General features: G+C 38.4%; 2 protein-coding genes across 19 annotated transcripts in view; one reads left to right on the top strand and one right to left on the bottom strand.

Moving 5' to 3' along the window:
- PKP4 (plakophilin 4) overlaps positions 1-9,426 on the bottom strand; it is a 246,543-nt gene extending 237,117 nt beyond the window's left edge. The window contains exon 1 of the mRNA XM_059927920.1: positions 9,288-9,426. The gene's annotated coding sequence lies outside the window, so the exon portion shown is untranslated. The remainder of the gene's footprint in view (positions 1-9,287) is intronic.
- Positions 9,427-9,774: 348 nt separating this feature from the next.
- Positions 9,775-24,906, top strand: part of CCDC148 (coiled-coil domain containing 148) — a 482,246-nt gene continuing 467,114 nt past the window's right edge. For 15 of the 18 annotated variants that reach the window (XR_009504110.1, XR_009504104.1, XR_009504105.1 and 12 more), the window contains exon 1: positions 9,869-10,088. Coding sequence is in view for 4 of the 18 variants with exons in the window: in XM_059927153.1 (XP_059783136.1) it covers positions 10,064-10,088 (25 nt within the window). In the remaining 14 variants the exon portion in view is untranslated. Of the gene's footprint in view, positions 9,812-9,868; positions 10,089-24,906 lie in introns of those variants that run through there. The other 3 variants (XM_059927159.1, XM_059927158.1, XM_059927154.1) reach the window with 2 other exon arrangements.

The following is a 24,906-nucleotide window of genomic DNA, read 5'->3' as shown; positions in this document are numbered from 1 at the left end:
AATTAATGTTTTCAGCAAGGAATTTGACATAATTATTTATCTACCAAACTGTATTACACAGGTAATTGTTTAAATAAGGCAGAATGCAGTTTTTCCATTGAAACATGTACAATAAATAGTTTTGAGCGTCTAAGACCAAACGGTTTACAAAAGTAGTTTACAAAAGGAAAGAGGGATGGTATTAGGCAGGGAGAGGTTTATCCTAGAGTAGAAGGTGAAGGTATGCCAAGATCGGAACTAAAAACTCATTCATTCAGTTAAGGTATCCAGAAAGACTGGAGGTCAAGATTAAGGCATGCAAAAAGACAAAGTCCCTGCTCTTAAGTAGCTCAGGGAAGTAGAAGGACCATAGGAACTTGGAACTGCTATACTCCAGTTACATCTTAGGATGATGGATTTATGGATTTATGTTGTTTCTATGGAAAATTGCATTCAAAGTTCTGATCAAGTAACTCAGAAACAATATTTTGGAAGATTGACACCTGCCAGTATATTGTCCAAAGATTTCGGACTGACACATATTTTTCATGTGTGGACAGTCTGAGTTAGACATTTAACAGCTGAGTTGTTTATTGCAGGTCTCAAAATAACAGCAGTTCTTGTGAAAGTCCAATTGGGTTTTCTGATTCTTCTTTCAGTGCTTTTTAAAAACTGACTTTGCTGCTTATTCAGTCATTGACAAATTGACAATAAGTGGAAAATTCCCGTCAGTGCATCAGTCTGAGGTTCAAGGTAAGATTCAATGAGACCATTTATTCTAGCAGATGTCTCAAGAGATTTTCAAAACATTCTTCTGTTTATTCATAACAACAAAAGGGAGTATTTTCGATAATAGATAATAAGTTTGGACTTATAAGGCATATAAATTGTATAAAGAATAAAGAAAAGCACAAAAACACAATAAACCAAAGTAGTGCTACATGAAAACGAAAAAAAGAACTTACTTAAAATGGCAGGTCTTCAGGCATAAATTATGGTTCTTCATAAATAATGCATTTTCATTGTGATCAATTATTTTACATAGGCTATGAGGTAAAGTACTTCAAGAAATATAAACCAAATAATCAAGTTCATGATTAAAGCCTTTTCTAAAATCACTACCTTATTACTGGTAGGGAGCACTTTTTCAAATGCAGGCTTTTTCCAAAGAAAGCCACTGACAGTGGTTAACGCAGCTGTCTATCTAGATTCTGGTAACGTATCACATAACACACCTAAAAAGTAGGTTTAGCTAAAACCTAGTGAATACAAAGTCATTTTACAGCTCATCCTTAATACTTACAGAACAATTTTGCATGTTTATTTATATACCAAAGTTTTCTAGAACAATTTTTTCCAGTTCATGTGTATTATCTTTACCAACTAAATGGTAAAATTAATCACAGCTTCCTCAAAGATGGAGACTCTGAATACTGAATTCAACATAGACTATAAAACTCCCTAGGGAAACTCATCTTTTGGCCATGAGGCCTAGCACTGAGTCTCATACAGAGCAGGGGACAAATGAATGATGACTAAATGGAACCAAAATGAATCATGTATCTTTTTAAATAAGTGGTATATAAAACAGAACACAATTCTTCACACACAGTAGGACTCCAGCAAATATCTGAAGTGCTAATTGTGTTCAGTCCCCTCACTTGGATCCCCGGTGGTACTTAGGACTAAGAAGTTATTCTAACTAGATTAGTCCTTGTTCCCCATTCAATCCAGGTTGCAGGTGCCAGACAATATGATGAACCTCACTGCAACGTGGTTATTACTGGTTTCCACTTTGAGTGTTTACAATTCTCTTGAAGGTATAGAAACTTAAGAGCCTGTTCAAGTGTTTATTTTGATCATACTGAGAATTCAATCAATATTGCATATATTAGTAGTATAATTGATTCTCCTTTCTGAAAATAATGTACTTATTGTATTAGCAAAGGGAAACAGTCAGTCTCAATATTTTTAAATTACTGTATATGGAGGTATACATATGTAAGTTCTATAGGAATTTTTCCCCCTTTGTGCGGGAGAGAAGGATCTAGGAGAAAATCTCTTTGCTGGATTTTTTAATTGCTTAAAAACAAAAAAACAGACACAAGAGCACAAATCTAAGTAAAATATCATCCTGCTGAAATACGCTGCAATTTCTGAACACTGGTTGGTTGGCCATGCACTAAAAAGCCAGAGTTAAATGAAACGACCTATATTCTATAATGAGATATAGATCAATGAGTTCTGTTTATGGAAAAGCAACAGTTTTTCCAGAGGAACAACTCTGTCTCAGTTGCTTAATTTCTTTGAGAACAAATCAAACCTTTTAGGGGAAATCGAACCAAAGCAAATGGTAAGTGGACCTTTCTCATTTTAACAAGACCAGTCCCATCTAACCACCACCTAAATTAACTTCCCTTCCATTTCTATCCAACTTCTGGAAAATTTAGCCTCAACAAGGGCTTAAACCTCAAATGTGCACAGTAGACTGGTTTGTTAACAAATGAGTCCAAGAAGATAGCCACTAACTCAGCCATTATGGGGACAAATGTTTGTCTGGCTGCAACATTTATATTTTTAGAAGCTGAGCGTTTCATATGTATAACTTCAATTTTCTCCCCTTACCCCAGAGGGTAAATTGTAATAAATTCTTGAGAAGACAGTACATTCTTGCTGAGGAAAAAATACAACAGAATGAGAAGGCTGGCTGTGCTAGGAGAAGTGAAATATAAGTACTACAAGGACTCTAGAGAGCATCTGGTCCAACACCTTCATTTCATAAGATGAGAAAACCAGAGCCAAGAGGAGTTAAATGGCTTGCTCATGGCACACACACCAGCTTTGTAATACGGCCAGGTCTAGGACTAGAGACTGTATCTATTAAACCACTGTCTTCTGGTTTACATCAAGTATTTTCCAAACTTTTCTTCTAGTTTTTCTTGCTTTGGTAGTTTCCTAACAATTTCAAGTGTGAATTTCAGAGAGAAAAGGCAGCTTAAAGAGTTTATTTACAACATGCATCTTAGTCCATAATTGGTTAACACTAACACTTTCTTCACATGTTCACTAGCAAAGACATTTTATAAAATGACTACCACTTAGAATTACAAATGCAATAGTTGCATACACATTTAAAAGGTATGTTTTACATTTTGCAAGTGTATAATACTATCAGTCTTTACCTTTTAAACGTAACAGTTTATTAAGATGTGTTTACCCAACCTCCTACACATTAGTGGTGTTTACATGCCTCTAAGTACTGCCTGCCGAACAAGGTCTAACTTCCCTATTTTAAAAAGGCCCTTAGTTGGTTTATTTTGCTGGATTCTCTTCATTAAAAGCAATCTCTTGCAAACTATCAAGCTCATAATAATTTTTCTTCAGTAGTTTATTTCTTCCCCGCAAGATCCTATTTAGATTCATAATCACATTGACTAAGATCACAGAAAACAAGCCAGTAATTTGCCTGGCATATAGTAGATGCTACAGAAAGCATCATTAAATACCACAATGTAAGAATAAAAACGACTTAAATGTATTCAGAGCTGGCCCTAAGCCAGGCCCTGTTGTAAGTGCTTTACATGTATTAACTCATTTAGTCCTCACAACAACAATATGAGGTGGATAGTTTTGTTATTCTGTTTTACAGACGAGCAAAATGAGATCCAGAGAGATTAGATAATTTACCAAGTTACACACCTAGCAAACAGAAGAGGCAGAATTGAACAATGATACACTGGCTGCTAACTACAACACCTCACTGCCTTATCACGACACTTCTCATGGGCTTCGCTCTGTGTGAAGGTAAAATCCCAAAGACTTTCCCTGGCCTAAAGTACCTTGGTTCACCTTGAACTGGGGTGGGGGTAGACAGAGACCTTAAAAACATTATATGGTTTATTCCCTTCCCCTCACTTCCCAAAATTATACTGTTAAAGAAAAAAAAGCTATTTAAGATGAACATGAAGGAGATTCAAAAGTCCCAAAAGAGAACCCCAACTTCCTGTTGTTATGATTTGGGGTAGAAGGGAAAATAGGAATGATTATATACAGCAATGCTTATGAAAACTTTTTTCTTAAAACAAAAACCAAAAAAACCCTGAGAACTTTGGGAACCTTGAGTTGAAATATATCTTAGATCAATGCAATCCAAACCCTGCACTTTTAAAAGTAGGAAGCTGTAACCCAAATATGAAATGGTTTGTGGAGGTCATAAGGTTTAATGGCAGATCTCCTAATTTCTGGCTTAGGGTGCTTTTCACCTCCTTCTCATGTTTGCAGTTAGAGAGAGCTTACAGTGGACCAGAATTTCAGATACCACCTACCCACTGTTTTAAAAGTCTATTTGTAAATGGGCTGTGGGTGTCCATGAAAAATTATATTCCAAGTTCCGGGCCAGGCCCCCAAAGCCTGCATGGTACTCGGATAGCCCCTCTTAAACCTCACATTTTACATAACTTTCATAAAAATATAATCATTTTTATGACAAAAACGCACATCTGCTCTAAATTCAACCTGGAACACTAGGCACCAACTTCTATATTCTATGTAAGTGGTCCCTGAAAGGGGGCTTTTTCTACCTCTCCAAGCAGACAGATGCATTGGTAGTGGTGGTGGTACGTGTGTGTTGGAGCGGGCAGGGACGACACAGGGATCCAGATTAGGGAAGAGCAGAATAAACACCCCTGGATGTTTGTAACTCACTAAATTCATACTGAATAAGACAATCACTATAGAAGTTAAACATGCCTTGGCTGTTGATGAGAAAAGGGTTACTGGTTCCCCTGACCCTCTCCCTCCCCATCCTTTATTTGTGAGTTCTGGACTTTGGGAGGGCTATATTGTATATCAGCCTACAGGGATTGGCATCTAACCAATCATCAGGCATTATTCGGTTCATGAAAAATGCTTCACAATGATATGACTTAAAATAATCCAGACACTTCCATATTTTAATTTATGTATTTTATAGTATTAAAAATGTACAGTGCAATCTCTAATGACATTTTATCACCTGCAATGAATCACTATATATGAGTCATAATAAACTATAATATTATCAAGACTATGAATAATGAAATGATCAGCAATGTAGCCAACATTTATTGGTATATCAAATATATTGGTATATCAAATTTATTTTAATAAATAAATTTATCAAATAAATCTAAATTATAATTTTAAAAAAACCTCAGACCAATAACAAATGGAATGTCTATAGCATTCTAAGTTTAATTGAAGAGCACCATTATGTAATATTCCCAATTTAATTATGGTAACATAGCCTTCAAAAGATGAAGATAATTCCACTGAATTACTGAAGTGACAGTGGGAGCAACTTTTGAATGCTGTACAACTTCTCAACTGAAACCAGTAAGCACGTGAATTACTGCTGTTTGTGACTTAGGGCCTGATGCCCTTACCCTAGAAGAAGTCTGTTATTTTTCACTGCTGGGCATCAAACTGACTTGCTAACTGTTATCATCACTAACTGGAAGTATACAAAGCCTTACATCCAGTTTTACTTTGTCTGTCTCTGTCTTTCTCTGTTTGCAGCTATTTGTAGTTACATTTTGGGCATGAAATAGTTACTTAATATTCCTAACATATCCAGTCTATTGGTGTTATGAATTAGATTCTTCTTCCCCCTTCAGTGCAGGAAAAGCACTATAAAACCATTTAACACATTGAGAACGTAATTATCTCCCAGTACACTGAAGGTGTGAAGGCAACTTCCCAAAGTGACATATAATTCCATGAATGATTAAGCCCTAGGAGAACCCTAGAATAACCTCTACTTCATCTTCCAGTTAAAAACAAAGGAATAATGTCCATTTTTAAATGAACCAAATTATGGGCATACCTCTTGACTGGAACAGAAAAAAAAAATTAGCTTATGGAGCATTCTCAAAATACCTTAATATTTCAAAGTAGTAAGGTGAGGCACTGGACTTAAATGATCGGCATCATCCAGGGTATGAAAATTCTCTATTTAAATCAACTCCTGGTCAACAGCAAGGAAATAACTCAGTTTGAAAACTGGCAATAATTGGATTTTAAAAATTAAATAAATTTTAAAGTTTTAAATTAAAATTACTTTCCCGATTTGTATAGAAAACAAAGAAAATTGCAATTCTTACTTAATATAGACAATCCAGATACTCAAGGTCATAAATTGCTAAAGTTTTTATTGAACTCAGTTTGGTAGTAGTTTCCTCAAATTCAAATTGTGTCAGAACTACTCACATAATTAGATTTGGTTTATTCAGCCTGTAAATGCAGCAACAGCCCTTTTTTTCCCCCCTGGATGAACGCCAGCTGCTCCTACTTTCTGCTTACCTTCTCTCATGCTTTTCAGCACCACCGTGGCTCCTCTATCTCCCTCCAAAAACAGTACCGGTAAGAATTCAGATAACTGGACGTTTCGTCCCCTAAGTTAGAATCTTCTACATCATACATAAGACACGAAATGCAGCTACCTTCTCTTATGTAATAGTGAGGTTGGGGAGGGAACGCACTCTGATCAAAACAGTTTATGTCATTTTACTGTGAATGATCACCAGTTTCAAAACTTCCTCCCTTCAAATATCTATAACAAATAGAATATATTTCTAACTGAAAGCCTACCTTTACTTGAAGCATGTAAAACTATTTGTACAGCCAATCACACACACTCACACACACACACACACACATTCTCTATATACCTGAACGGGCTATTTTGACTTCTAATGTGGCAGAGAAACTCAATGTGCTTTTACTTTCTAATCTTCACGTCAAATCAAATATGCACGTGTTAAACTCTGCTGTGAGGACTGTGTTACATAAGTTTCCTGTTGGCATCTCCAAACACTTCCCAATATCCTACACAGTGTTACTAACTCTAATTTAGAGCTAAATCTCTAAATTAGAAGGTCCACTAATTATGAACATACCTGAAAAACAATGTAGCAGCCAAAAGACACAACCTTACCCAGCACAAAGTTTTTTTCTTGTCTATTTTTCCTTTCCATTGGGTCCTTAACTAAATAAAAGGCTCTCATCTTATACTTTTCAATGCCCTTGATCCCTACACAGTAGTGTTAGAAGACAGCTGGACAATCAACTTATTATTTTCCTGAATCTGATACAAAATAGCCAAGTGTGGAGAGGCTTATAGTAAATTCAACCTCCAAAGAAAATTGTGTCAAATAAAAGCACACATAGCATGCTTTTCCAAATCCAGAAACACTTATTTTGGACATCAATTGTTCTTATTTTCATGTTACCATTTTCCGTAACTGTTTCACAGGTACCAGAAATGAGGATACTTTCTACAGTAATACACTACATTTAAAAAGAGAAGCAGTCTTCTACTTTACCTTTTAAAATAAGAGAATCTAAGCCCAATTCTAGAAAAGGAACTTCTGTCAAAAATTTGCTTTTCTGCATTAAGGAAAATAAAATTTGATTGAAACTGTATACTAATCATTTTGGATTTTACACATAATTACCATTCTTTAAAAGTTGCAGAGCTGTATTTTTATTTTTCGGTCAAACTTGGGAACAAAAAAAGAAAGAACTGTGACCTCAACTAATACATTACATCTTGAAATATATATACACGATCTTGTAGTACCCATGTTACTTCCAATGGTAACTGACACGCCCTGAACTGAACTGTGCCAGACAGTCCTATCTGTCCCATCGCTGACCAAACACTGCTTCTCTGTTTCTATTCATTAGGTATTATAAGAGGTCCAAACACAGCCCAGTATGCAAGGAAAAAATTACAATTTTTATGACAGCAAACTGATGCATTCAAGTTCTTTCTTGAAGTACATCCCCGTCCATGAGCATTAACAGACATTTTTTGATAGAACTAAAATTACGTCGGCTGCAAGCTTTTTACTCTAAGAACCTTCGGCACCCTTTCCTGCAGGTTTTCAAAAAACCCTCGTAAAAGTCAGGCACTATTCAAACCCTGCAAACCAAACTTGCCAAGAACCTCGTGCAATTATCTATAACCTTGGCTACACCGCCATCGGCCCGAAATTCACGGTCCTAGAGACCAATGCACCAAAATCCCAGAAGAAAGGCTAGCTGAAGCCCGACCTGCCGGGCTTCCTCTCCGCCGCCCTCTCTGCCGCATGGAGAAAAGCAAGGGGAGGAGAGGAGTGGAGCGAGGCTCACCAGCTCCGAAGATGCTCCGGTGACCTCTGGCTGCTCGGCGAGAGCTGGACCGGGAAGGCGCTAGTTCTGCCACGGCGGGTCGTGTGGACTATGCCCCTGGTGCATTCCTCGCATTCCTGCACAATCTGTCGCCAGCCGAGGAGCCCGCGGTGCACGTTCCCCCCGGACACACACACCTGCTTATTGCTGCGCCCCGCGCGGCCACGGCCGCCGCGGCGCCTCTACTGCCCGAGCTCGCTGTCGCACTCAGCCAACACGCAGCCAAATCTCGGCCCAGCCGCTCACCCCCTCGCTTCCCGGGGGGGAAAAGGAGAGAGGCCTGAGCAGCCCCAGCGGCGGGCAGGGACACTCGTTCCGCCGGAGGGGGGGCGGGTGGGAGGGTGCCGCAGCTCCTCTTCAACTCCTGGCAGGGAGAGAAGGAAGCGGCAGCGCAAGAGGGCAGCCAGGGAAGCTTGGGGCTGGAGAACCGGGAGGGGTGGAGCGTGAGGATAGGCGGTGAGGGGAGAGGGGCGCACTGGACTGGGCGGTGGGCAGGACCGGCAAGGAGCGCGGGGCTCAGAGGGCAAACACAAGACCGTACAGGCAGAAGGGACGTGGGAGGAAGGGGAGGGGGCCAAGAAGCGGGAGTTGGGGCTGGAGAGAGGGACGGACAGCCCCGAGGGCTGGAGAAGGCGGGCGCCCAGGGGTGTTGGGGGCGCGGAGCAGCGTGCCAGGCGGGCAGGAGCTGGGAAGCCTCCGGGCAGACGTCCAGGAGGGCTCGGCGTGGCGCTCAAGTTTGGGGCTGGGGGCCCTAGATCCAAGAAGGCCAACGTGGGGAGGGGTCGTGCGCGGAATGTAGGGGATACCGGGGGAGAATAATCGCAGGGAAAAGCAAATGGAGGGTGAAACTTGTGCGCCTGCCGGGGGGAGGGGAGCAGGCAGGCGAGTGCGGGCAGAAACACGAGGCGGGGCAGGAAAGCCGAGGCGGCCGCGAGGCGGTGGGGACGGAGTAACGGGAGGGAGGCGCCCGTCCCCGTCTCCCTCCCTCCCTGCCCCGCGCCCCTCGCAGGCAGGTCTTGGCTCCGGCGCGACGGGGCGAGGGCCGGGGGTCTCGTGGGCAGAAGTCTCCGCGCTCTCCCGCGAGCCCGCACACTTACTTTCCAGGTTAGGCAGCAGCCGTCGTCGCTCCGGGGATCAGGAACATCGGCGCCGAGGGGTCGCCGCTGCGGCACCCGAAAAAATTAAAAAAGTGCCGCGGCCGAGCGGCTGCCCGCCCCTCCCTCCCCCTCCCGCCCCCTGCCCCAAAGCGGCTCGCCCACCACCCCCGACGGCGGCGGTGGCCAACTTGCCCCTCTACCCCTTGCCCATGGTGCCGCCTCCGCGGCCGGCGTCGACGCGGACTCAGCCCCGGAGCCCCCTCTACTGCCCAGAGGCCGCCGCCGCCCGCCCAGCCGCCAGCCCGCCTGCCCAGCCAGCCCCAGGCTCCCGGGAACGTCAGCACGCCGCCGTCTCCGGACCTGCTCCCTGCCAATCCCATTGGTCGGAAGGAAAAGGCTGGCCCTCCCCATTGGCCCGGCCCTCATATTGAACTGACCAATGGGAACTGAGGTTTCAGGTCGCCATAGAGACCGATGCTGTTAAGAGCTAGAGGGCCTGGAAACGATGAGGAGTAAGGATGAAGGTATCTCTGGCTTTGGGCGCGGGAGGGGGAGGGGGAAAGAACTACCGGGGGATTCCCGAGTGCTGGCTCTGAAATTGGGGCAGCTTTCGCTTTGCCTTCCTGGCAACAGCAGCTGTGCATGGTAGGGTTTGTCCGTCGCGTCAAAGGCAGGGACAGCTGAGCCCCTATACGAATCCTTGAGAGCCTGGGAGTGGGCGTTTCACTTTTCCTGCGACTGGGGAGTCCCTCAGGCTCTGCCCTTTGACCTTTGACATGTGTGCAGCTTCTGCTTCTCCAGGTGAGTTTGCACCCCATCCTTTAAATCATTGCTTCTTCCTGACGTCACTGATCCACATGAATTCTACTTGTTCTTCCCAACCACTCCCCCTTCCCTGGGGTGGATCTTGCCTCAAAATCTGGGGTCTAAAGACTTAAAGGAGACTCAAAGATGATTTCCTTTGGATGATATTTTGATGAGGAAACAGGCTGACGTATTGTATGATGGATGTCATTGAGTCAATGCATGAGATAATGTGTTCCCCGCTTCCCAGAGAAAACCTCTAATCTCTCCATTGAAGGATATTTATTAAACACCCATCTGTGTGTGCATTCTGCACTATTAGCTTGACAGGTACATGGTCTTTCTCCTAAGAGTTTACAGGGTTGGGAAAGACACAGGTGATAGAGTTGATCCTGCATGTCTTTTGATGATTTCACAAGAGAGTAAAGGAAATAGATTACAGTTGATGGATTTTGTTTTCTAGGTATTTTCCAGTTTATCTCTAAATTTGATAAAGAAATTAACTGAGACATGGAATCACAAAAAATCTTGAACTTTAATTACAAGTGCTTTGCTTTCATTTAAAGTCACTTTGTTCTAGTTTGTCAATACCAATTTTTTTTGTAAATAAGTTTCATATTTAGATACTAGCTATTAAAGTAGGACTTCATGAACATATTAGGCTTTTAAGCATATTGCCTATGATATAATCATTGATATTCTTATGTTCCTTCTTTTTGGTGATTTTGCCATTTTTATACTAATTTCTTTAGAAAGAAGACTGTGTTTATGTTATTGCCCTTCAAGTTGGAGGGACCATATTGTGTGAAAATGCTGATAGGATTTTGGAAATTACAAATATTTTGTTGAGAGAAACAGATTAATATGTGTGCAAGCTACATATGTCTAACTACTGTCCTGAATTTTAAGTTGGATAACATGCTTTGCTTTTGGTTTTTATCTTACCATAAATGAAAATTACAAAAATAGATAAGAATTGTTAACCTGGTACCTTGATTAGAAAAACATCTTTCAAAAAGAAAAAGAAAAGGAAAACATCTTTCACAATTTGTAGTAAAATTGAACATCGTTGATAATCCTATGCAGGGTGGGACTGTGGAACAAAACAGCTGAACATGAGTGTTCCCCCTAAATATTTCCAGAACTGGGAAGAAATCAGAATTGGAAAAACCTTGGAGTGCTGTCTCTTGCCTTGCCATCATGGAAATTAGCTCATCATGCTTTCAATTTCTTCCTTTTGCTTTCTTTTTGGTGTTTGTTTATAGGAGAATAGAAAAAAATGCACATTTTTATAAATAAGACTCATATTTAATGTACTCACAATATACCAATGACTTGGTTTTTTTTTTTTATTTTTATAATCATGGAAGATGTGTCGAGTGGGAAGGAAAACATTGATATTTCCTTTTTCCTTGCCTTAGGCTAGCAAAGAAAGAAGAAAACAAGAACTGATTTTTTTTACTCCAGTAATCTTTTCTTTTTGCATTTTTCTCAGATCACATGTTTGATGAGTATTTTGATATTGTGTATTTCATGTTTGTAATGATTAAAATGTTACTAAAATCCACCATGAAAAATGTCCCTTAAAATGTTGTCAATCAACATTATTATTATTATTGGTCATTCTCATGCTTCAGTGAAAGGTTTCTTTTGAACTTGCTCCTGTACAACCAAGCATTGCTGGATAAAGAAATCACTTTGTTCCACTAAAAGTTTATGCTATCCAGACTTGGCTGGGTCTTCATTGATTCTCTAAATTCCTTTCCTCATCAGGAGGGTGATTATCCAGGATACTGATCCAAGGACATTATTCAGGGCACTTCTCCCAAATCTGTCCTATTTCTGCTCTCCTCAGGCCTCCACTCTACGTGGTCTTCTTCCAGCTCTGGAAGTGATCTTGCCTCCTACTTGACTGAGGCATCCACCACGAGGTTTCTCAACTTAACTTTCCTAAATCTCAGTCTCAATTTTCACACTTCATCACTTCCTTCAGTCCTGGCTGAGAAGGGTGACAGTCTTCCGTTCCAAGCTCACACTCCACTTGTGCTCCTAAACATTGGCCATCCTCCCACCCCAGAATTTTCCTCCATTGATTATAATTGCTCTCTTAGATCATGTGTTACATCCTCTCTTCCAGAATCTTTTTCCTACACCTTACAAATATCTGATCTTTGGTAACACCACTATCCTTCTCCCTCCATATCCATCTATAGGCTTTTCTTTTCACCAAGAAACAATTTGAAAGGAATTTCTTGCAGCTTCTGTTTTTCACTCCCAATGTTCTTCTGAAGATTGTGCTGTTTGCCCTCAAAACCCTAACTCTTTTTGCCAATAAAGTTCTCCTCTACAAAAGTGCCCTTTACTTGCAAATTGCAATGCCTCAATTCCAGATTTCCAGTGAAGGGTAGAAACCATTGTCTCCCACCCCGAGGGTCCATAGAAATGCAAATTATTTACATGTGAAGGGGAAGCATTTCACCTGCTAGCCACACTACCTTGGTGGATCTAACTGCTGGGAAATTGAGATAGGAAGCAGGGCCTCTGCTCAGCTGACTGTGGGGCATCCTCAAGAACAAAAGTAAACAGCAGAAATCCACGGGAACTTTTAAATTACTATCTCAGAAAGAAGTCAACCTGAACCTTTCATGATTATGAAAACTTTGTAACTTTCCAATGTTTGTTATTTTCACATTAGTGCATAATGACTAGTAGTGAATTTCTGACAAAGAATAGCAGAGGCAGCAAGGAAAAGAAAGAAGCAGGAACACTCTTTTCTCATTCTTGGATGCCTATGGAGGAGGTGGGAGCAGTGAAGATAAGAACTCCACAAACACACTGCTGGGGCAGGGGGAGGTGTTGTTTGTTTTTAAAAGGAATGTTAAAAGAGGCAGGTGGCAAATGAGGGAAGGAGAGCAGTGGAATAAACTTGTCCTGGGAGAGGATGCTAGAGCTTAATAATAATTCTGCTCAGGATTGCAGAATTGGCTGTATCCCACCTCCAGCACATTCTCTGAATAGGCAAATCCTCCCCTGCCTTTAGAGGCCCAGCCAAATAAACCATTAAACCTGTAAAGCCTTTTCTGAAAATTTCCTGATCTTATCCCCCTCTGGAGAGGATGATTTATGATTTAGTGTGTTATTGCGGCACTTAAAACTCTCTACCCCGTGGTATAGTTATATAGTGTATGAGCCTTCTCTCCTAAAGGATCAGATACATGTCATGGTCATGACCTTAGCCTCCATAGTGCCTTGGACTACTGAAGTGCCTCCCACACTAAGAAAAGCCAACAGTCATGAATCCTTGTAGTCTCTGGAAGAATTTGACTTCCAACAATGAAAAATTAGAATCAGTAATGTTGAGAGGTAATTAGAAAAAGATGGACTAGAGTTTCATTGTGGAAAAGTGAGGTAATGTATGGCAGAACAGAGTAGAGGTTTCTGCCATGTAACCTCCTAAGAGAGAAAGGTCTCAGATCTCATCTCTACCAGGACCTATCTCTACTCCTCTATGAGGGAGGGGACCTGTGTGAAAACAACTGGCTGCAAGTGCTTTGGCTTGAAGTTATTATAGTCAGAGCTAAGGCTATAAAATTCTGTATATTGGGGAAAGCAGTTGAAACTCAGCTTTGTGAAGCAGTTTAAGTAAGGGTTGCCTACATTTTTTCCATCTAAAGCATCCAGGTTGCTCTGTCTTTTGGAACACCATAGAATCATGCAAATTTAACAACTTCATAAAATCAGAAAGGCATCAAACATCTGGTAAGTATAATAGACATGTTTTCAAGTACCTATATGCATAGCCTTTGAAGTAAGCAGTCCTGCATGCCTCATGACCTTGCATCTGGCCATGGAATCAGCCCTGGTGGGGACCCGATACAAATGTAGCCAATCCATTGGCTGACCGTTGACCCATAACCTATACTAATACCAATCAGATTTTTTTTCCCCTGGAAATCTGGAATTGCGAGACCAAGTGAGCCAGAGAGAACAGCTGCCTTGGTCCTAATGTTTTCTGGGGTTTTATTCTCCCCATGAAGACAGAATATAATTCATTTTTTTATTGTTCCTTGATATTTTTAAAAAATTAAATATACTTGACATATAACATTGTGTTAATTTAAGATATACAGTGTGTTACTTTGATACATTTATATATTGCAATATGATTGCCATTGTAGTGATATTTATCACATTACATAATTATATTACACTATTGTCTATATTCATTATGCTGTGTATTAGATCTCTATGGTTAATTTGCCACTCATTGCAAGTTTGTAGCCTTTAACATCAATCATATTTCCCTACCCTCATCCCCTCATAACCAGCATTTTACCCTGATTTTTAGAAGTTTGACTTTTTAATTTATTTTTATTTTATTTATTTTTGGCCGTGCCACACGGCATGTGGGATCTTAATTCCCCAACGAGGGAGCGAACTCATACCCCCTGCATTGGAAGCGCGGGGTCTTAACCACTGGACCGCCAGGGAAGTCCCGAAGTTTGACTTTTTTAGATCCCACATATAAGTAATATCATACAGTACTTGTCTCTCTCTGTCTGAGTTATCTCACTTAGCATAATGTGCTCACTTAGCGTAATGTGCTCAAGGTCCATCCATGTTGTTGCAAATTGCAGGCTGTCCTGTTTCATGGTTGAATAATATTCCATTGTGTATATATACAACATCTTTTTTATCCATTCATCTGCTTGATGGACATTTAGGATGTTTCCATATCTTGGCTATTGAGAACAATGATGCAATATACATGGGAGTGCAGATATCGCTTTGAGAGATTTGTTACTTACAATCACCCCTAACCCATTCTTTTCCTGTTTTGCCTTTAGTGAGTCTTCGTTCTTTACAATCAACAGGTTTCACTAAAATATTATGCAAATATTTACAACAAAACAAAACACATATTATGACCATCATATTGGACTATGAAGAGCAACAGTCTAAAAATTTCTAAATTTCTATTCTTTGTTAGAATAGAAAATGAATGATCTGTCTAGTTCCAAGTATTGCCAACCTAATTTAGGTAAAAGAGCTTTACTTAGTGTGGTGTCTATTCCTCCCCATTTCCCACAAAGCCTTATATTCCTTAACTCTCAGTTTTCCTCCTTTGAAGTTGGGAGCAAGAGAAGAACTTTGAGAAGAGGAGCAGCATGATTCCTTTTTCAGGGTAGAGTCATTTTACCACACCACTGGTATGGGTAGAAAATATTAGAATTTATATTATAATTTATACTATTTTTTAGGAACATTTATACTAATTTTTTAGGAACCAGGCTAAAAAATAAAAATAAGATAGGAAAATTTATCAGAGACACTAGTAGCCCCACAACTCAGGGAAAACAGATTCTGAAGTTCCAGTAGTTATTGTTTTAATAAAACATCTCAGGAGGAAAACCAGACTCCATCCAAAATTTTTACAGTGTTTTATGTAAAATATCTAGTTTTCAACAAAAAATTATGAGACATCTAAAAAAACAGAAAACTGTGATCCAAATTCCAGAAAAATAAGTAGCCAATAAACATGCTGAGTGAGCTCACTTGTTGATTTTGGTAGACAGGTAATCCAAAACATCTACTATAAATATGTATAAAAACTTAAAGGAAAAACGACAACGAATGGGGACTCTCAATAGAGAAATAGAGATTATTTTTTTAAAAAAGGAACTAAATGGAAATTCTAGACCAACAGAAACTATCCAGTATGAAAAACAAATTTTAAAATATTGAGAAAAAATGAACTGAGCCTCAGAAACTTGTGGGACAGCTGTGAGTAAAAGAAGGAAAGGAAGTCTAGAAGGATGTATAAAAAAATATTTGGGGGCTTCCCTGGTGGCGCAGTGGTTGGGAGTCTGCCTGCCAGTGCAGGGGACACGGGTTTGAGCCCTGGTCTGGGAAGATCCCACGTGCCGCGGAGCAGCTGGGCCCGTGAGCCACAATTGCTGAGCCTGCGCGTCTGGAGCCTGTGCTCCGCAACAAGAGAGGCCGTGACAGTGAGAGGCCCGCGCACCGCGATGAAGAGTGGTCCCCACTTGCCGCAACTGGAGAAAGCCCTCACACAGAGACGAAGACTCAACACAGTCATAAATAAATAAATAAAAGAATGTGAATTTCTTTAAAAAAAAAAAAATATTTGAAGAAACAATGGCCTAAAACTTCCCAAATTTTACAAAAATTTTAATCTATAGATCCAAGAAACACAGTAAATCCTGAGTAGAGTAAACATAAGGAGACCCACTAGTGGGGGTACATCATAGACTGCTGAAAGACAAAGATGAGAAAGTTTTGAAGCAAAAATAGAATAACAGTTCATCATTTATAAGGGAACCACAATAAAATTAACAGCTGACTTCTTATCAGAAACAAGGGAAACCAGAGGGTAGTGGAAAGACATATTCAAGGTGCTGAAAGAAAAAAAGCATGTCAATCAAGTTTTCTTTATCTAGCAAAACTGTCAAAAGTGAAGGTGACAGTCCTCATAAATGAACCTATATTGGAAGTATGCTAATTACTGACAGAACCCATATGTCCACCACCTTTGAGTGAAGCCCAAAGCAAAAGAAGGCAGTCAGAGAGATGCAGGGCACCTGGCAAGTCAACATTCTCCATTTGAAAAGCAGATCTTGACTCAGTGCCAACCCTGGAACATCAAACGATCACCACATTAAAATGCTGTTTAAAATATTAGATTTGAAGTTCTTCTAAAATAAATTCAGGGAAAATATGACCTCATTATTTTTCTTAACTAAAGAGCTCTTTGTCTGCTTCATAGAGGTGGCAATAAGCTGGCCAGAGTGATGGGGAGAGAAGAGCAAGAGCTCTCCCCCTATCCTGTTCTCTGACCATGGCAGCCAGCCCCTTCCATCTCTGGGCCACTGTTTTCTTTACACAATAGGTCAGCTAACTGTCGTCACAGTTGGTTACAGCTTCTGTGCACCTCTGGGGTTGAGCTGGGGCATCAGGTAAACAGGACCTGCTAGTACATCCTCTTGTCAGGAAACAGAAGTCAAGAACTGCCATATTTTTCTGTAGTTTAATAGAGATTTTTTAAAATAAGAAAAAAATGAAGATGAAAATAGATGGAGAAAAAGCAATTGACAAGATCTAATACCCATTCATGATGAAAATGCTAAAAAACTAGCAATAGAAGGGAACTTCTTCAAAGTGACAAAGTGCATTTATGAAAAGCCTACAGCTAACATCACATATATGGTGAAGGCTGAATGATTTCCCCCTAAGACTGAGAATAAAATGATGACCACTCTCATCTCTTTAACATTTCACTGGAGGTTTTAGCCATTGTAATAAGGAAAGAAAAATAAATTAAAAGCATATAGGTTGGAAAGGAAAAATTAAAGCTCTCTTTATTCACAGATGACATGATCTATGCATGAAAATCTAAAGAATATACAAAAAAAGAGTAATACTAGAAGTGATAATAAATTTAGCAAGGTCACAAGATATAAGACCAACATACAAAAATCAGTTGAATTTTTATATGCTAAGAAATAGCAAATTGAAAATGAATTTAAGAAAACAATTCCATTTATGATAACATGAAAAAGAGTGTAATACTTAGGAATAAATTTTAGAAAAGAAATATAAAACCTCTGACTATTGATTCAGTGTGATCCCTATTAAAATCCCAGCAAACACTTTTTGTAGAAATTACAAGCCAGTCTTCAAATGGACAAACATAGGAACAAGAACATCAAAACAACAACAAAGTAGGAATTATAACATCCAGTTTCAAAAGTTACTATAAAGTTACAATAATAGAATATAATATTGGCATAATGATAGCTGTTTAGATCAATGAAATAGAATAAAAGGTACAGAAATAAGCCCTTACATTGATGGTCAATTAATTTTCAACAAAGATGCCAAGGTAGTTCAATGGGGAAAGGGATGTCTTCTCAAGAAATGCTGCTAGGATAATTCGACATTCATGTGCAAAATAATGAACTTATACTCTTAATTTATACCATACAGGAAAAAAAAAATTAAATATGCATCATAGACCTAAGAACTAAAATTATAAGACTTCCGGAAGAAGACGTAGTACAAAATCTCTGTGACCATGCTTTAGGCAAAGATTCCTTAGATATGACATTATATCATGATCCATAAAAGAAGAAATTGATAAATTGGACTTTATAGAAAATTGTTTTGTTCTTCAAGAGACATCAGTAAGAAAATGAAAAGACAAGCCACAGACGGGGAAAAATATTTGAAAAGCAGAATCTGATAAAGGGCTTGTGTCAGAATATATAAAGAACTTCTAAACATCAAAAATAAGGCAAACAGGGCTTCCCTGGTGGCAAAGTTGTTAAGAATATGCCTGCCAATGCAGGAGACACGGGTTTGAGCCCTGGTCCAGGATGATCCCACATGTCACGGAGCAACTCAGCCCATGCGCCACAACTGCTGAAGCCCGTGCGCCTAGAGCCCGTGCACCACAATGAAGAGTAGACCCTGCTTGCCGCAACTAGAGAGAAAGCCCATGCACAGCAACAAAGACCCAACGCAGCCAAAAATAAATAAATAAATAAATAAGTTCTTTAAAAAAAAAGGCAAACAAATCAATTTTTAAAATGGGCAAAATATTTGAATAGATATTTCACCAAAAAGTTATACAAATGGTTAATAATCAAATGAAAGGATAGTCAACATCATTAGGGAAATGCACATTAAAACTGCAATACAATACCACTATACAACTACTAGAATAAGTATAAGGCAGAAGATTGACAATACCAGGTGATTACAAGGATGTGGAAAAACTGTAACTGTCATAAATTGCTGGTTGCTATACCCACGTTGGAAAACTGTTTGACAGTTTCTTTAAAATATACACTTACCATATGATCCAGCAATTCTACTTCTAGAAATCTCCTCAAGAGAAATAAAAACATATGTCCAAAGACTTTTTACATGAATTATTACAGTAGTATTTGTAATAGGGAAAAACTGAAATAATTCAAATGTCCATCAAATAATGATTAGATAAAATGCTGTGCAATGGAATACTATTTAACAATAAAAATAATGAACTACTGATACATGTTAAAATATGGATAAACCTCCAGTATATTATGCTAAGAGGAAAAAATCCAGCCACAAAAGACCACACTTCCAAAAAACGAAAATAGAGACAGAAAGCAGATCAGTGATTACCTTCTGCTGGGATGGGAAGATTGAATGCAAGTGGTTATGACAGAACTTTTTCAGGTGATTGAAATGTTCTAGAACTAAATGCTGGTGATGGTTGTACAACTATACATTTTTGAAAAATTTATTTACTTTTTAAATTTATTTTTGGCTGTGTTGGGTCTTTGTTGCTGCGTGCAGGCTTTCTCCAGTTGCAGTGAGCAGTGGCTACTCTTCGTTGTGGTGCATGGGCTTCTCATTGCTTCTCTTGTTGCGGAGCACAGCCTCTAGGAGCACGGGCTTCAGTAGTTGTGGCATGTGGGCTCAGTAGTTGTGGCTCGTGGGCTCTAGAGTGCAGGCTCAGTAGCTGTGGCGCACCGGCTTAGTTGCTCCGTGGCATGTGGGATCTTCCTGGACCAGGGCTCGAACGCACGTCCCCTGCATTGGCAGGTGGATTCTTAACCACTGTGCCACCAGGGAAGCCCTACAACTATACATGTACTAAAAATAATTGCACTGCACACTTATAATGGATATATCTTTATGGAATGTCAGTTAGATCTAAATAAAGCTATTACAAATGAAAACATTTAAAAATGGCTAAGCACATCATCTTAAAACTCTCATATATGAGCGCTTAGTAAATTTGGAAACAATTTTCTAACATGATTGAAAATCTTCCAAATGCATTTCAGTGGATTTAGGCCCCATTTGTTAAACGTTAAAGGAAAAAAAAAAAAAGAAAAAAGAAAAAAACTTTGCAAGGAAAACTGATTGATATCAGGGAAGTCAGAAAATTACTAGAGAAAAATACTAAGCTACAACCTTTGTATAATTAGTGGATGAAATTGAAATTTGAGTATCATAATTGAGTACATGAAGCCAATTTTGCACTTCTTCTGTATCTCATTGTGATATCTATTTTAACTATTATAGTCCTTATAGCTAAGTATGGGAATAAACTGACCTTAGATTTTGAACCCTCTATGATCCGGTATTAAACCAAGATTTTCAAGGTAATACATTTTCAATCACATAACTCTCACTAAAATCTACTAAAATTATCAATACTATATACCTTTTTTGTATTTATGGATTTCTCTGTATTTGTGTTTTACAATTTACATAATATTAGTACAATATTATACTTAAAGAATTTATAACAATAATTTTATATGTATTTGCAAAAAAATGCTTATTAATAGAGAGTGTGTTGGAGAATGTTTAGGGACCTTAGTTTTAGTAGAATATCTTTAAAGTGTACATTCTTTCCTTCCTGTTTTGGTTTGTTTGCTTTTGTTTTTTTAGTTTTTCTCTCCTGTCTACCCCAGGTAGTAGAAATAAGTCTTTGGAAGACGACATTCAAATCTAAACTTTTGATGTTTTGTCTTAAAGATCGCTCAGATCATTTGTCTCCAGTAAATCACATTTAAATCTCTAACATCATTAGAGATGCTGATCATTATTGTCATCCAACCCGGGAGAGGTCAGTGACGTCTTGAGTGGTACAGAGACAAGTATTATTCTTTTGACACATCCAAATGGCTTGAAAGTGAGACATAAATAACAACACAATGGAAAGAAAGCAAAGGAAATTGCTGTAGAGAATTTGAGAAAAGAAAAAAATTCCACCTATACAGAATTAATGCATTTTTATGATCAATAGAAAACCTGATTTCAAAATCCTAGGCTTTCAGTGATCTACTATTTAGCACTGGAAATGTCACTTTTTCACTGCCTCTGCCCCTCATCTATGAAAATGAGACAATGTACTTCTCCATTCTTAATATACTTCTCCATTCTCACCTTTTTTAAACTTAAAAAAATGTAAAATATGCAAACTTCTGAATTTTTAGTATGAGCACGCTGCTGTACCTATAGCTGACCATAAACACAAGGGTCTTTGACATCTGAGAGTTTACCTCAGAAAAGGCCTCTTTATTTCTACTTTATGTCAATTTTTCTTTTTTCATCCTTCCTTCTATTTGTTAATATTAGGTAAAAATTTCTTTATTAATTAACATAGTCTGAAATACCATAGGTAGCATAATCATTAGCATTTTATGAACTTCTAACAAATCTCCGTTTGTTGAAGCCACTGTAAACAATTTTCTTTACAAGCTTATGTTAGGTGGTATATCATAATTTCATTGGTCAAATACACTTAAATTTAGTATTTAAACCTACTGTTTATTTCAATTGCCAGTTTTCTAAATTATAGAATTTTAGAGCTGAAAGAACCTTTGAGATTACAAACCAGCATAAAAACTGGCTGTACAACTAGCTTAAGACTCCTTCTGAATTCAGTCTCTCTAATAAGAAATGAATACGATTTAGATATTTTACTGTGTTTGCTGTATACTATTTGTGTGTGACTCATTTTCCAAAACTAAAAAAGTCAATTTTAAAATGTTTATGGGGAAAGAATATTAGGGGAAAAATATGCATTTATATCAAGAGTACTCTTTCTTGCATTTATAAATGACTATACTGCTCTCCCACAATATTATTTGTCTATTGAGAATATAACTTCAGGGACTTTATAGTTAATCTCCAATATGTATACACTGTAGCTATTTTTTATGTTCTTGAAACTGAGTCAAAACCTATTGACCATCACATCTGTATTTTGAAAGCTGACAAATTGTGTTTGATATAGTTGGTGGAACGGCACTGAGCTCAAAGTTAGGAGATATGGTTGGGCTCTAGCCTTGCCTATGCTACCTGCTTCTTCAAGTCTTGGACAAAGCATTTAATCTCTCTGTCCCTGTGTTTACTGATCTGTAAAATGTATCAGACTAAAATCTTTTCCGAGCTTAACGTTAATTCATGTGTAAAATGACATACTGCATGATCTCATTCTAAATCTTGGCTTTGTTTTCTTTTGAAAGAAGTTTGCCACAAATGTTTCTCACTTTGCCTTAGCCCTTAAGTCTATTACCACCACCCTCTTTGTTTTCATGTTTCCATAAACTAGTATTTTGAATAGACTTCTTTCTTTTTCCTTGTTCAGGATCTACCTCTTCCCTTAACTCCCGCTTCTATCTTGTCTTCCTTTCTTTCCCTGTAGGACCTTACTCTTACCCTAACAGGGGAGGAGCTATTTACTAAAAAAAAAAAAAATGACAGAAGTCCACTTCTCTGTGTGTTGAGGAGCACCACCACCTATGCGTTGTCTCCATTCCTGAGAGAGAGTAGAATACAGAAGGCAGTTAGGTCCATGGGCTCTAGAACCACACTGCCTGGGCGTGCATCTGGTCTCTGCCACGCAGCAGCTGTATGACCTTTGAGCTTAGTCTCCCACTCCGAAACATTATTGTGAGGATTAAATGAATCAAAATAGATAAAGCTCCTAGGATAGTGCCTGGCTAGGAGAAATTGCTACATAAATGTTAGTGATTATTGCACCCCACTACATAGACCCTCATAAAATGGTAATCACTTCAGCACAGGGTGGAAGAGAAAAGGTAAAGCTGAGGCAGGGGAATGTACGTGGGAGAGTGGAATGGTGTGTTCTTACAGTTCTGGGCCTTTTGCAACAACTCTTTATTCCCTACTTCCGTCCTCCTGGGATGTAAATGTTAGGCAAAAGCATGATGAAGAGGAAGACTGGCATGATTTGTGGGTGATGTACCTTTCATTTAATTTGCAGGAATGGCTACCTATGGCAACTTTTTCTTCAAGTAAATTATCTGTTTGAAATGTGATTTTTTTTGTTTTCTTCCGTAATTCAGAACTGCATGCCATAATTATTTTACTCTAAGACATCAAAGAAAAAAGCCCAGGAATTGTCTTTTGGGCAGGCCTATTTATATAATACTCCATTTGAGAAAAAGCACTGGAAAAACCAGTTCTTAGCAAAGAATGTTAATTGATGACAACATTTCTTTGCTAACAATCTAAGAGAAGCAATCTGTTCTTAGCTCTTTCAAACCGCAAAACAGATTTAGCTATTCATGAACAAAAGCCAATTATTTATTTTCAATACTACCTTTAACAAGTCTTTGTTTTTGATAATGGTTTTTCTCCTATTCTTCATCAAAGCAGGTTTTTAATGTATAACAGTTCTTTTAATAAGGAAAAGGCAGCCAAATCTAACAAGATTCTAATTTGGGTACAAAGTATATTTTCTACCTCAATATTTAACCCTATGATTTTTTTTAAAGGGGATGCTTATTCATTTTGATTAAGGAGTCACATTGTATCTAATATTCTGTAGAACAAGCATAACAAATATTTCACATAAAAATAAAAACACAAGTAAAGATTTTGACTGGTAAGAAGCCAAAATTCTATAGTATTTAGAAAATTATAATATTGCACATAACCAGTGAACATGGGAGAGATTGAATCTGTATAAATCAATGAATATTTTACTCTTCCTCACCGTCTTCTAGGATGGAGAGAAAACATGATACTAAACAGTATTTGCAAAAAGTTACTTAGAACATATACTTTTTCAGATCATAGATATTGTGTTTGAACCTCAAAAAGAAATATATCAACAAAAGAAGGAATTAAAATTCCTAAGACATAGGATGTCACATAGCAAAGAATTTGCTTTTTAATAAAAACATCTTAAGCATATTTTTATTTCAAATACTAACATAAGAGAAAATTGCATGTATATGTAAGAAATTGATATATAACAAATAACAACAACAAAAAACAAATGACCTGATTAAAAAATGGGCAGAGGAACTGAATAGACAGTTTTCCAAAGAAGACATACAAATGACTAAAAGGTACATGAAAAGATGCTCAACATCACTAATCATCAGGAAAATGCAAATAAAAACTACAGCAAGCTATCTCCTCACACCTATTAGAATGGCCATCATCAAAAAGACGAGATAACAAGTGCTGGCAGGATGTGGGGAAAAAAACAAGAACTCTTGTACACTACTGGTGAGAATGTAAATTGGTGCAGCCACTATGAAGAATAGTATGGAGATTCCTCAAGAAACTAAATACAGAACTACCATATGATCCAGCAATTCCACTTCTAGGTATATATCTGAAGAAATGAAATCTCTATCTTGAAAAAATATCTACACTCGCCAATTTCATTGCAACAGTATTTACAATAGAAAAGACATGGAAACAACCTAAGTGTCCATCGATGGATGAACAGATAAAGAAGATATGGTATATGTATACAGTATGAAATTTTATTCATCCATAAAAAAGAAGGAAATTTTGCCATTCATGATTTTGCTAAGTGAAATAAGTCAGACAGAGAAAGACAAATACTGTATGATATCACTTATATGTGGACTCTAAAAAAAACCCAAACTCATAGATATAGAGGACAGATTGGTCAGTTGCCAGAGGAAGGGGTAAGTGGGAGTGGTCAAAATGGATGAAGGTGTTCAAAAGGTACAGACTTCCAGCTATAAGGTAAATAAGTACTGGGGATGTAACATACAGCATGGTGACTAAAGTTTAAAACAACATACTGTATATTTGAAAGTTGCTTAGAGGGTAGATCTTGAAAGTTAACACACATGCACACACAGAATTTGTAACTATATGAGGTGATAGATGTTAACTTATATTGTGGTAATAATTTCACCATCTATACGTATATCAAACCTTCATGCTCTATACCTGAAACAAATAAAATGTTATATGTCAATTATATCTCAAC

This window comes from Balaenoptera ricei, chromosome 7, assembly GCF_028023285.1.
Source record: "Balaenoptera ricei isolate mBalRic1 chromosome 7, mBalRic1.hap2, whole genome shotgun sequence".
Taxonomy (NCBI): Eukaryota; Metazoa; Chordata; class Mammalia; order Artiodactyla; family Balaenopteridae; genus Balaenoptera; species Balaenoptera ricei.
The sequence above is the reverse complement of the archived record's forward strand: the minus strand, read 5'-3'. Positions and strand labels throughout refer to the sequence as shown.